This window comes from Lontra canadensis, unplaced genomic scaffold (assembly GCF_010015895.1).
Source record: "Lontra canadensis isolate GAN:19392208 unplaced genomic scaffold, GSC_riverotter_1.0 scaffold75, whole genome shotgun sequence".
NCBI lineage: Eukaryota > Metazoa > Chordata > Mammalia > Carnivora > Mustelidae > Lontra > Lontra canadensis.
This window is the reverse complement of record NW_022631069.1, coordinates 10,248,339-10,260,971: the sequence shown is the minus strand read 5'-3', so window position 1 is coordinate 10,260,971 and position 12,633 is coordinate 10,248,339. Positions and strand designations below refer to the sequence as shown.

The window sequence follows — 12,633 nt, the reverse complement described above, 5'->3', positions numbered from 1 at the left end:
TCTAATGTTAAGATAGTATGTTCCTTTATGAAAGACCAAATAAATCCAAAGCATCTTTATACCTTTAATTACTTCTAGATAGCTTTTATTCCACACACAGCTCTCTTTCAGATAACTGCATGTTAGCTTTGAATTGTTTTGTAGAATTGGTGAGGGAAGAGCATGTTGGAGCTTAGGAAATGCGTACACTGCTCTAGGGAATCATGATCAAGCGATGCATTTTGCTGAAAAGCACTTGGAAATTTCAAGAGAGGTATGAAACTAAAACACTGCTATCTGTGCTGTTATGGTTCACAAATTAGCAGGGTTGGGGGAAGCCCTGTTATTTCTCTAGATTGCTCCTATGTGACCTAGTAATAAATGTAACTATGTTATTCCCTTGGCATAGAACTGCACAAAGCATTTTGAGATACAAATCAGAGGTCTGTTTGCATTGGCCTTGATGTAGGAAGACAGGAAGGTAAGGCCAAGCATGGCAGAATGGAAAGATTACTAAAATATGCCTCCCATCTCTACATGGAAAAGTAGCATGGTATAGAAACAAAAACATGTTTTGTTTTGTAAACCAATCACGGATTGTTTCCTGTTGCAGTTCTGTCACTTTCTGGCTATTTGAGATTGGAAACCTTTTCTGAGTCTCATTTCTCTCATTTATAAAATGGGACAAATAATATCTACCTTGCAGATCATTGTAAGAATTAGAGATAGTGTATATAAAACTGCCCAGTGTAATGTCTAGTGCTAGTTTAATATATATTAACTATTTCTATGGAATGGAAACAAAATTAGGAAATTTTAATCATGTGATGCCAAGTCAGTCTGTCACAGAATAACTTACATTATTATTAAATACGATTGTACAAGTTAAAAGCAACTAATATTTAGAGAATGAATTGATACAATATATTTAGCTCTCCTATTGCCATACTTATAGAAATTTCCATTTTCTTTAAAACAATTATTGAAAAAAACCATTTAGTTCATTCTCTTAATTCTGATATAACAATTTTCATTTCTCTATATTTTCTTCAGTTTTGGGTTCACAACATTTTCAGCTAATCTTCACCATTTTTTGTCTTTTAATACTACTCTAAAATATAAATGCTTGTGGTTGTAGGTTGGGGATAGAAGTGGTGAACTAACAGCACGACTAAATCTCTCAGATCTTCAAATGGTTCTTGGTCTGAGCTACAGCACAAATAACTCAATAATGTCTGAAAATATTGAAATTGATAACAGTTTGCATGGTAAGTAATAGGTCTTCAAACCCAGTTTCTTTATCCTCAATTACATTTACATTACATACCACATGTTTACCATGTCCAGAGAGAATATATAACATAGGAAGCTCAACTTTTTATAATACCTTTTTGCTTTACCCTGTCCTATTGGTTTATCAATATAGAATACAGTATTTTCAGCTATTATCATGAACTTAGGAATGGTAAAGTTATGATGATTTTCTTTTGTAAAAATATATTTAAATTCTCTATAAGCTCATTCAAAAGTTTGTATATGTGAAGATGATAAAATTAAAACATATTGTTTGGTTATTTTTAATTCAAATGTTTCTACATATATGATTTTTATTTAGTTATTTTCTTCCCCCCCCCTTTTTTTTAAGATTTTATTTATTTATTTATTTATTTATTAGAGAGAGAGAACGTGGGTAGTAGCAAGCAGGGGGAGGGAGAGGGGCAAGCAGACTACAGTCAGTGTGGAGCCTGAGGCAGGTCCCCATTACACGACCCTGAGATGATCGCCTGAGCTGGAATCTAGAGACAGACACTTAACTGACTGAGCAATGCAGGCCCCCCTCCCATTTAATTTCTAAGGTGATCTCTTAGTATTATTACTTTTTTTTTTAATTTTTTAATTCAGAAAACCTGGGAAATTTTCTTTAGGTCAGCACCTACAGAAAGATTTGGTTTGACATTGCTACAGGGAAAGACATGGTTGACTATCTCTGTTTCTACATGAAAAAAAATTATACTTTTTTTTTTTTAAGTAAGCCTTACGCCCTATGTGAGGCTTGAACTCATGACCCTGAGATCAAGAATCATACACTCTACTGAGCCAACCAGGTGCCCCCAAAATTCTACCTCTGATTAAAGAACTAAAAAGGGACAATAATTTAATACTCTGTACATGATTGTGTGAGATCCATTTTACAGATCTGGCCGAAGCTTTAAAAATTCTCAGTCTGATAAAAGTTACCAATGCAGATTAATGTTTTGAACTTGAAAGTCAGTGAAAAATCGAGCTTTCATCTGTTTCCTTGTCTAAGCCCATATAAAGAAAGGAAGAAGGAAGAGATATTAGCAGCTAGTCAGACTTTGAAAGAACATTTAGTGAAATATTCTGAAGTATGGGTAATTTATCGGACTGTGTGCTTTGCAACTGAGTAATGGCTGTAAATTTCTCTGCTTAATTTTCAAGTAGGGTATGTTGTAATATTTCCGATATTTTAACAAACTATTACTTGTCCTCATGGACCCATCTAACTACAGACCCATTTTTTTGTTCGCACTTATAAAAAAAACCTTGAAAATATTATTAATGTTCATTTCTTTACTTCTTCACCTCCCATTCCCTGCTCAAGTCACTCTGTGAGGGCTTTGGCTCCATCATGACACTGAAACCTTTTCAAGGTTACCAGAGATCTCCATTTTACCAAATCATTGATCAGTTTTCAGATGTCAGGTTACTTGATTTCTCAATGATATTTCCTACTGCTGATCATTCCCTTCTCAAAATACTTTCTTTGCTCATTTGGCTTCCAGGATTATCCTCCTTTTCTGGTTTGCTCTCACCTCACTGGCCACTCTCAGTCATCATTACTGTCTCCTCATCATCTTTACATCCTTGAAATTTGTAGTGCCCAGAGATCAGGTTTTTTTGTTTTTTTAAGATTTTATTTATTTATTTGATAGAGACATAGCAAGAGAGGGAACACAAGCCGGGGAGTGAGAGAGGAAGAAGCAGGCTCCCCGCAGAGCAGGGAGCCCGATGTGAGGGCTTGATCCCAGGACCCTGGGATCATGACCTGAGCCGAAGGCAGATGCCCAACAACTGAGCCACCCAGGTGCCCACAGAGATCAGTTCTTGGACCTTTTCTTCTTTTCCCCTTCCCTCTCTCCCTCCCTATTTTCTGTCTATCTTGTCCTTCCTTTCTGATTTTATCCTTTTTCCTCTTATCCTATACTCTAGATCTACTTCTTTTTCTTTCTTTTTTTTTTAAGATTTTATTTTTTAAAGATTTTTTTTTAAACATACTTGATTTTTTTTTTTTTTAAGATTTTATTTATTCATTTGACAGAGATCAGGAGTAGGCAGAGAGAGAGAGAAGGAGGACGCAGTCTTCCCGCCGACCAAAGAGCCCGATGCGGGGCTTGATCCCAGGACTCTGGGATCATGACCTGAGCCAAAGACAGAGGCTTTAACCCACTGAGCCACCCGGGCGCCCCTAAAGATTTTATTTATTTGTCAGAAGAGGGCAAGAGCAGGGGGAGCGGCAGGCAGAAGCAGGCTCTGCACTGAGCAAGGAGCTTGATGTGGGACTCAGTCTCAAGACCTTGGGATCATGACCCGAGCCAAAGGCAGATGCCTATCCAACTGAGCCACGCAGGCATCCCAAGATTTGATTGATTGATTGATTGATTAATTGATTTGACAGAGAGGGGGAGCAAGCATGAGCCAGGGGGGGAGACAGAGAAGCAGACTACTTGTTGAGCAGGGAGCCCGACACAGGGCCCAATCCAGGAACCCTGTGATCATGACCTGAGCTGAAAGCAGACATTTAACTGACTCAGCTACCCAGGTACCCCTAGATTAGTGCTTCTAATAGAACTTTCTGCGAAGATGGAAATATTGTAGATCTAATCTGTCTAGTACAATAGCCTCTAGCCATATGTGGCTCTTGAGAACTTGCAGTGTGGCTAGTGTAAAAGAGGAAATTAATTCTTAATATTATTAATTATAATTAATTAAAAAGTTAAGGGCCTCTGGGTGGCTCAGTCAGTTAATTGGCTGCCTTCAGCTCAGGTCATGATCCTACGGTCCTGGGACTAAGCCCCATGTCAGGCTCCCTGCTCAGCGGAGAGCCTGCTTCTTCCTCTTCCTCTGCCTGCCACTCTGCCTACTTGAGTGCGCACGTGCTTGCGCACGCGCTTGCCCTCTCTCTCTCTCTCTCTCTCTGCCAAAAAATAAAAATAAAAATTAAGAGCCACATGTGACTAGTGGCTACTCTGTCAAACAGCACAACTCTAGATATTTCATTCAGTTGATTGGCTTTTATGTCCTCTATATACTGATGACTTTCAAATTAATATTTCTAGTCATAATTTTTCTCTTATGTTTGAGATTCACATTTATAACATTTCCATTTGAGTGTCTAATTGGCATCTAAAACTTAACATGTCCAAAACAGAGCTCTTGTTCTTTATTCCCACACATGTTCTTCATCCAGTTTGCCCCATCTCAGAAAATGGTACCACCATTCATCCAAGTGTTCAGGCCAAATACCCATGGGTCATCCTTGTTCCCTTTCTTCCACTCACTTCCTACATCCAACCTATTAGAAACCCTACCTTCAAAATATATGCCTAATCTCTCTTACAATGTACATAACAACAATCTTAATACAAGCTACCAAAATTTCCCAGTGGAGTACTAGCCTATCAACTATTTCTCTTGCTTCCATTCTTAGTCCCTCACACTGACTTTTTCACACAGCAGCCAGTGTTCTTTTAAAATGTAAATCATGTCATGTCATTCATCAGTTCAGAACCCTCCAGTGACTTCCCATCACACCTAAAACCAAGTCCTCAGTTGTCACCATGGTTAAAAGGCCTTATGTAATCTTGACCTACTTCTTCAACATCACTTCCTACCACTCCCTGTTTGCTCATTGTGGCTGCATGAAGATAGGTATTTTTTTGGCCTCTTTTGTTCACTGCTGTATCTCCAGTGCCAGGAAAAGTCTGCTGGCTAAAGGAACTGCAAGGAAACATCTATTTCTGGTGTTGGCTCAGGGTAGAGAAAAGGAGTGTTCCTTAAGAATCTGAATTTATAAGCCTGCCTCCATACTGGTTTGGAATTTTATTTATTCTACCTGTGCAGTTTAAGAAACCCCAATCCAGTGAAGTGCTTTTGAGTTAGAAATGCCCCTAGAGAGTTAGCAGAAGACCAGATATTTTCTGGAGGAAAGCACCTTTGATCAGGCCTATAAAGGTTCACAACAACAAAATTACCACCCATAAAGAAACAAGCCAACATGAGTAAGAAAATTAACAAAAAGCAAAATTAGACCACCAAGATCTTTTCAGATGTTGGAATTATCAGAGAATACAAAATAACTATGGTTAAATATTTATAGAAGTAACAAAATTGAAACAAAGGAATAACAAAATAATCAGGCAGATTTTAAGAAAATAATAGCTTACCAAAAAAAAAAAAAAGTAATAATAGCTTACATTATTAGTACTTACTATATGCCAGGAACTGATTTAAGTGCTTTTCCTATTTTAACCCATCTAATCCTAACATCTCTAGGAGGTAAATTTCTGTTAGCCCTAATTTACGGACGGGGACATGGAGGCAGGAGCAGTTAAATAGATTTCCCAAGGGTTACCTATGTAGGTAATAAAGATGGGAGTTAAATCTAGTCAGTCTGGCTTCAGAGTCTATGTCTTATCTGAGATTTATGTGTTAATGTGATTTTAACATAACTCTCAGTAACTGATAGGTAAATATCATTCAGGAATCAGATGTCAGTAATAGAGGATTTAACAAGCACAATGGGCTGGATCTAATGTAGCATCTTTTACATTTTTGTAAAATGTAAATGATTTTTAGATATTAGATAAAATGTTTGACCTATTCATGAGTTGTAAAATCAGTTTCAGAGGTTCAACTATCATTACACACACACACACACACACACACACACACACGGGTTGTTGTACGTGATAGATAAGAGCAAGTACTGTTGTGTGTAGATTTGTTACATATTTGGGTATGTGTAGTCAGGGTTGTAATGCAAATGTATTTCTAAATATGTGTCACTGTTAAAATGAAAAACACTGGGGGCACCTGGGTGGCTCAGTTAGTTAAGTGTCTGCCTTCTGCTCAGGTCATGATCCTAGGGGTCCTGGGATCAAGCCCTGCATCTGGCTCCCTGCTTAATGGGGAGTTTGCTTCTCTCTCTCTCTCTCTTCCTGCTGCTCCCCCTGCTTGTGTGTTCTCTCTGTCAAATAAGTAAATAAAATCCTTTAAAAAAAATGGAAAACATTGATTTAATGGACATATAGAATACTGCACCTAGCAACTAAACAATTCAAATCCTTTTAAAACATTCATTAAACACTTGCAGGGGTGCCTGGGTGGTTCAGTGGGTTAAAGCCTCTGCCTTCGGCTCATTAAACACTTGCAAAAATTTGACCACATGCTATAAATCAATAAAGCAAATCTCAACAAACTTGAAAGAATCTATATCACATATATTTCATGTGCTGAGCATAATGCAGTTAAACTAGAAATTAACAGAAAGATAATTTATAAAACATACTCATTTGAAAACCTTCAAATGCATTTCTAAGTTATGGGCTGCAGAAGAAATGGTACATAAAAGAAAATAGCTTAGGACTTAATTCCACGTTGTAGGATAGGACTTACACTGGGTCTTAGAACAGAATTTACATTATAATTAAGAAGGGAAAAGGCTGAAAAGCGAGTTGAATATCCAGCTTTTAAAAGTATAACACAAGGGATGCCTGTGTGGCTTAGTCGGCCGTTAAGGGTCTGCCTTTGGCTCAGGTCATGATCTCAGGGTCCTGTGATCAGAGTCTCACTTTGGGCTCCTTGCTCAGTGGGGAGCCAGCTTCTCCCCCTGCTTGTGCTCTCTCTCCCTCTCTCTTCCTCTGACAAATAAAATATTTTTTAAAAAAAAAATGTAAAAACAAAAAATAAACTCAAAAGAAAGTAGAAGGCAAAAAATAGTAACAAGTTAATGAAATTAAAACAGATTCAATAGAGAGATTTTGAAAACTACAAATTTGGTTCTTTAGAAAGACTAGGGGCACCTGGGTGGCTCAGTGGGTTAAAGCCTCTGGCTTCGGCTTGCCTTCAGCTCAGGTCGTGGTCCCAGGGTCCTGGAATCGAGCCCCACATCAGGCTCTCTGCTCAGTGGGGGAGCATGTTTCCCTTCCTCTCTCTCTGCCTGCCTCTCTGCCTACTTGTGATCTGTCTGTCAAATAAATAATTTTTTTTTAAATTTTTTAAAAAGACAAATTTACAGCAAGATTTTATTTTTTAAGTGAAGGAAGAGGAAATAATAGAGGTGCAGTAGAGAATAAAAAGATAATAGATGATCCTGAATAATTTATGACAAAGTATTTGAAAACCTAGGAGAAATGGGTAATTTTTAGAAAAATTACTAAAATTGAATCTAGAAAACAATCTAATGGTAGGATGCAAGTGAATGGCATCCCTGATGCCAAAAAGCATAAAGAAATTTGATCAGTAATTTAAAATCTTCCCACTGAGAAAATACTCAGCTGAGATGATTTTACAAATGAGACCTACCAAACATTCAAGAAAATTGATTCCAACCTTCCACAAAATTTTATAGGTAACTGGAAAACTAGGAATACTTCATTGTTCTGAGAACAGTGTAATCTGGATATCCATACTAGAATAATAATATAGATATAATAATAATATAGATATAATAATATAATAGAATAATATTTAAAAAATTACGGGGACACCTGGGTGGCTCAGTGGGTTAAAGCCTCTGCCTTCGGTTCAGGTCATGATCCCAAGGTCCTGGGATGGAGCCCCACATGGGGCTCTCTGCTTAGCGGGGAGCCTGCTTCCTCCTCTCTCTCTCTCTCTGCCTGCCTCTCTGCCTACTTGTGATCTCTCTCTGTCAAATAAATAAAATCTTTAAAAAAAAAAAATTACTTATCAGTCTTTCCTTATATAGGTGCAAAAATTCTAAACAAAATATTCGCAAACCAAATCCAGCAGTGAATTTAAGTAAACAGTAAATCAAATGGATTGAACATTAGAAAATCAACTAATGTAATTCACCAATGAGCACAGTAAAGAAGGAAATAGTCTAGATATCCAAATATATTAGTAACTCTATTAAATATAAATGTTTCATTTAAAGGACAGGTGTATCAGACTGGAAAAAGAATAAAATCCAACTAAATGGAAAGAGGAATATCTAAAATGTAAGGATATAGTAAGCCTGAAAGTAAAAGCATAGAAAAAGATATACGATGGTAAAACAAAAGAAAGCCGATATAGCTGTATTAATATTTGTACTTTAAGGTATAAGATCTTGTTAGAAATGGAGGTCACTTCACAATGGTTAACAGTTCAGCTCACCTGGAAGATACAAGCCTTAAACTTGTGTGTTGCCTAGTAAGCCTAATAATAATAACAGAGCTTCAGCATATACATGAAGCCAAATTGATCAAACTAAAAGGAGAAATGGGAAAATCCAGAATCATAATGGGAAATTTTAGCACACTTCGTTCAGTAATTGCTGACATCAGAAAACTAAATATTATAAAGGATGTCCATTCTCTCCAAACTGATAAAAATTCAGTGCACTGCCAAGCAAATGACAGTTCTTTTATGTAATTTGATGAAATTGTTCATGAATATATGAAAGAAATATGGCCCAAGAACTCAAAGCCGAAACATTCCTCATGAAAAACAAGAACTAAGTGCTTTCTTTATAAAGATTATAAGGCTACAGTAATTATTGACAGTGTTCTATTGGCATAGACACAGACTAGTGGAATGGAATATAGAGACTACTATTCCTTGCACAATCATATAAGTATCTTGGTGCACTACAGATTTAAATATGAAAGATAGATTTAAAGCAATAATGATTATGATGGCTAACACTTGCTGAATGCTTACTATTTACCAGGCAAGGTACTGACCCCTTTATAGGTAATGATGCAGTTACCATCACACAATGCTGTGAGGTAGGTACTGTTCTTTACAGAAGAACACTGAGTCACAGAGTGGTAATTGCCCAAGGTCATAGCACAAGTGAGTTCCTGGTCTGGCTTTAGAGTCCTACAGTTCAATCCATATGCTGTTAAGACCTCTGAAAATAAAGGAGTGTGCCTTCATGATATGACAGACAAAGGCCTTCTCAAAACAAACAAACCATTAAGGAAAAGCTTGACATTAAAATTAAGAATTCAAAGAAATCATGAAGAGCTAAAACACAAACTGAGAGGACATTGCCACACATGTGATTAAAAAAGGTTTGTATCCTCCGTGTACAAGAATGCCTATAAATGGGGCGCCTGGGTGGCTCAGTAGGTTAAAGCCTCTGCCTTCGGCTCAGGTCATGATCTGAGGGTCCTGGGATCGAGCACCGCATCAGACTGCTCAGCGGGGAGCCTGCTTCCCCCTCTTTCTCTGCCTGCCTCTCTGCCTACTTGTGATCTCTGCCTGTCAAATAAATAAGTAAAATCTTTTTTAAAATGCCTATAAATTAAAAATAAGACAGATAACTAAACAATCATCAAAATGATCAACAGAACAAATACAAATAGCCCATAAATATATGAAAAGATATTTAACTCATTTAATTAGGGAAAACCACAGTGAGGTTAATACTGGAAACTTATGAGGTGGCTAAAAATTAAAAGGTCTGAGAATACCAGTGTTGAAATGTGGGTAATAGAAACTCTTACTCAGTGCTGACAATGACAGAAATATATCTACTCTCAAGAACAATCTGGCAACATTCTGGGAAAGTTGAGAATGTAGTAAGCATACACATACTCCCAGTTACATACTGCTGATACCCAAACTGGAAGAAATTCTTGCTCATGCTACTAAGATGTATTTCCAAGAATTTCTATAGTAGTACTTATATAATTAAAAAAAAAATGGAATCAACCTATAAATCTGTCCCTAGTAGAACAGATAAGGAATTTCCTGGTCCTAAAATGGCAATGAAAATTAAACTAAACTACACAGAGCAACTTGGCTGAATCTCTCAAACGTAAGGTTTCTCAAAGGAATCAAGTTAGATGATACATATACTATGAGAGCATTTATTTACTATATCATAAGCTATGTTGCTTAGAGAACTATTCATAGGTAATGAAAATTTTAAAATTACCAGGAGGAGGCAAGTTATAGGAAGAGTCACATAGATGAGGAATTAATGTGTTGATAATGGTTTATTTCTTAATCTGGGTATTAGGTATCATGTATTTCTTATATTATGTCTTTAAAATATTGCTTAATCTTTAAAAGATTGAATGGATATGAATTCTATTTTAATGATTATTAAAAAGAAATTTGAGAAAGTTTTAATTTAACATTTAATGTGATCTTAAAATGGAAATGAGTGACTTAGGAAAGAGTTACAACAGGGACACCTAGCTGGCTCGGTCAATAGAACATGCGACATTTTTTTTTTTTTTTTTTTAAGATTTTATTTATTTGACAGAGATCACAAGTAGGCAGAGAGGCAGGCCGGGAGGGGGGGTGGCACAGGGAGAGGAGGGAAGCAGGCTCCCTACTGAGCAGAGAGCCCAATGCAGGGCTCAATCCCAGGACCCTGAGATCATGACCTGAGCCAAAGGCAGAGGCTTTAACCCACTGAGCCAGCCAGGCACCCCAGAACATGCCACCCTTAATCTCGGGATCATGAGTTCAAGTTCTACATTGGGCATGGAATCTACTTAAAAAAAGTAACAAGATATAGTACTAAGGATGTTATTTTGATTCTTAGCTCAAAAGTGAAGGCCTAAAGCCTTTTTTAAAAAATATTTATTTATGCATAAGAAACAGAGGCAGAGGGAGAAGCAGGCTCCCTGCTAAGCGGGGAGCCCGATGTGAGACTTTATCCCAGGACACAGGGATCAAGACCCAAGCCAAAGGTAGACGCTTAACTATCTGAGCCACCCATGCACCCTCTAAAGCCTTTTCTTTAGGTTTTTACTTACTTAAACTGCCGTACACCTTTTTTTTCTCCTTTAATTTGAAATTTTTTTCAGTTTTATTGAAAAATGATATACATGGCTAATTTTAGATTTTTTTTTTTTTTAATTCATTTGACAGAGATCACAAGCAGGCAGAGAGGCAGGCAGAGAGAGAGGAGGAAGCAGGTTCCCTGCTGAGCAGAGAGCCCGATGCGGGGCTCGATCCCAGGACTCTGAGATCATGACCTGAGCCGAAGGCAGCGGCTTAACCCACTGAGCCACCCAGGCGCCCCAATACATGACTAATTTTAAGGTGTACAAGCAAGATGGCTTGATTTTCTTATGTAGTGAAATGATCACCACAGTAGGTTCAGCTAACATCCATCCTCTTGTACAAATAGAAAAGAAAAAAGGTAAAAAATTTTCTTCTTGTGAGGAACACTCTTACGATAAACCCTCTTAGCAACTTCCCTAAGTATCATAGAGCAATGTTGACTATAGTCATCATGTTGTATATCATATTCTCTAGTACTTATTTACTTTATAACCGAAGTTTATACCTTTTGACCACGTTCCCCTCCCCTCATCCCCTCTGCTTCTGATAAGCAGATCTCTTTTTCCTAGTTCAGGTTTCTTGTTTTTTTTTTGTTTTGTTTTGTTTTTAAGATTCCACTATAAGTAAGATCATACAGGATTTGTCCTTCTCATTTTTTCTTTAAGAGTCTGTGGATAGTATATAACCAGTTATTATAAAATGCCTTTTCTAAATTAATGGGTAATGTTAGTAACCAAAGTTAGTTTCCAACCAAAATGTAGCTTCCGTACATCAAAGCATTTTAGAGGGAGTGGATATTCTATTTTTATGTATTTGGTATGGAAAATTATTATTCTTAAAAGAATACATGTTTGTACATGTTTCCTCCTTCCATATGGGCTTGTGTAACAGACTTTAAAATTGAATAACCTAGTGATGCTGTACTCTTAAGGGCTCCCAGGTTTATTTGAATTAATCTTTTTTTCAAAGGTGCACGCCCCAAGTTTGGACGCCGACACAGTATGGAAAACATGGAACTTATGAAGTTAACACCAGAAAAGGTTGGCAGCTTTTATGTTTTAAATTTCTTGAACTGTTAAAATCAAATATTTAAATAACTTTTAACTTAAATGAATAGTTTAAATAAACCTTGTCTTATATAGGTATCACTTTAAAATTTTCCTTTAAAAAGAATGAGGAAAAAAGTACAAGTCCAAAAAGAATGTGTGTAGTATGATGCCACCTGTTCAAGAAGAGCATTATGCATAGATATCCTTTGTAGATGCATAAAACCTTTCCAGAAGCATATGTAAGAAAATTGCTAAGAATAGTTGCTTCTGGGAAAAATACTGGGTGTCTAAGTTAGGAGAGATATTTACTTTATATATAGTTTGAACTGTTTGAATACTTTAACATGTATATGTATATTTTAATTAAAAGAAAATCAGAAAAAAATTTTTAAAAAGGGTTAGGAAGCTTTTTTTTTTTTTTTCCCCAACTAAGTAATGGCAAAATTATTGGCAAGGTTAATATTCATGATCAATCTAGTTTTTCTGGCTGCATTTCTTAGAAGCATTTTCTTTTTTTTTTTTTTTCTTTTTTTTTTTTTTTTTTTTTTTTTTT

The 12,633-nt window shown here is 36.6% G+C and overlaps 1 protein-coding gene across 2 annotated transcripts in view; it reads left to right on the top strand.

Annotated features, from left to right (window-relative positions):
• Positions 1 to 12,633, top strand: part of GPSM2 (G protein signaling modulator 2) — a 62,492-nt gene that overhangs the window by 26,259 nt on the left and 23,600 nt on the right. For both annotated transcript variants that reach the window (XM_032881580.1, XM_032881581.1), the window contains 3 exons: positions 145 to 253; positions 1,118 to 1,247; positions 12,001 to 12,071. In XM_032881580.1, coding sequence (XP_032737471.1) covers positions 145 to 253; positions 1,118 to 1,247; positions 12,001 to 12,071 — 310 coding nt within the window. The remainder of the gene's footprint in view (positions 1 to 144; positions 254 to 1,117; positions 1,248 to 12,000; positions 12,072 to 12,633) is intronic.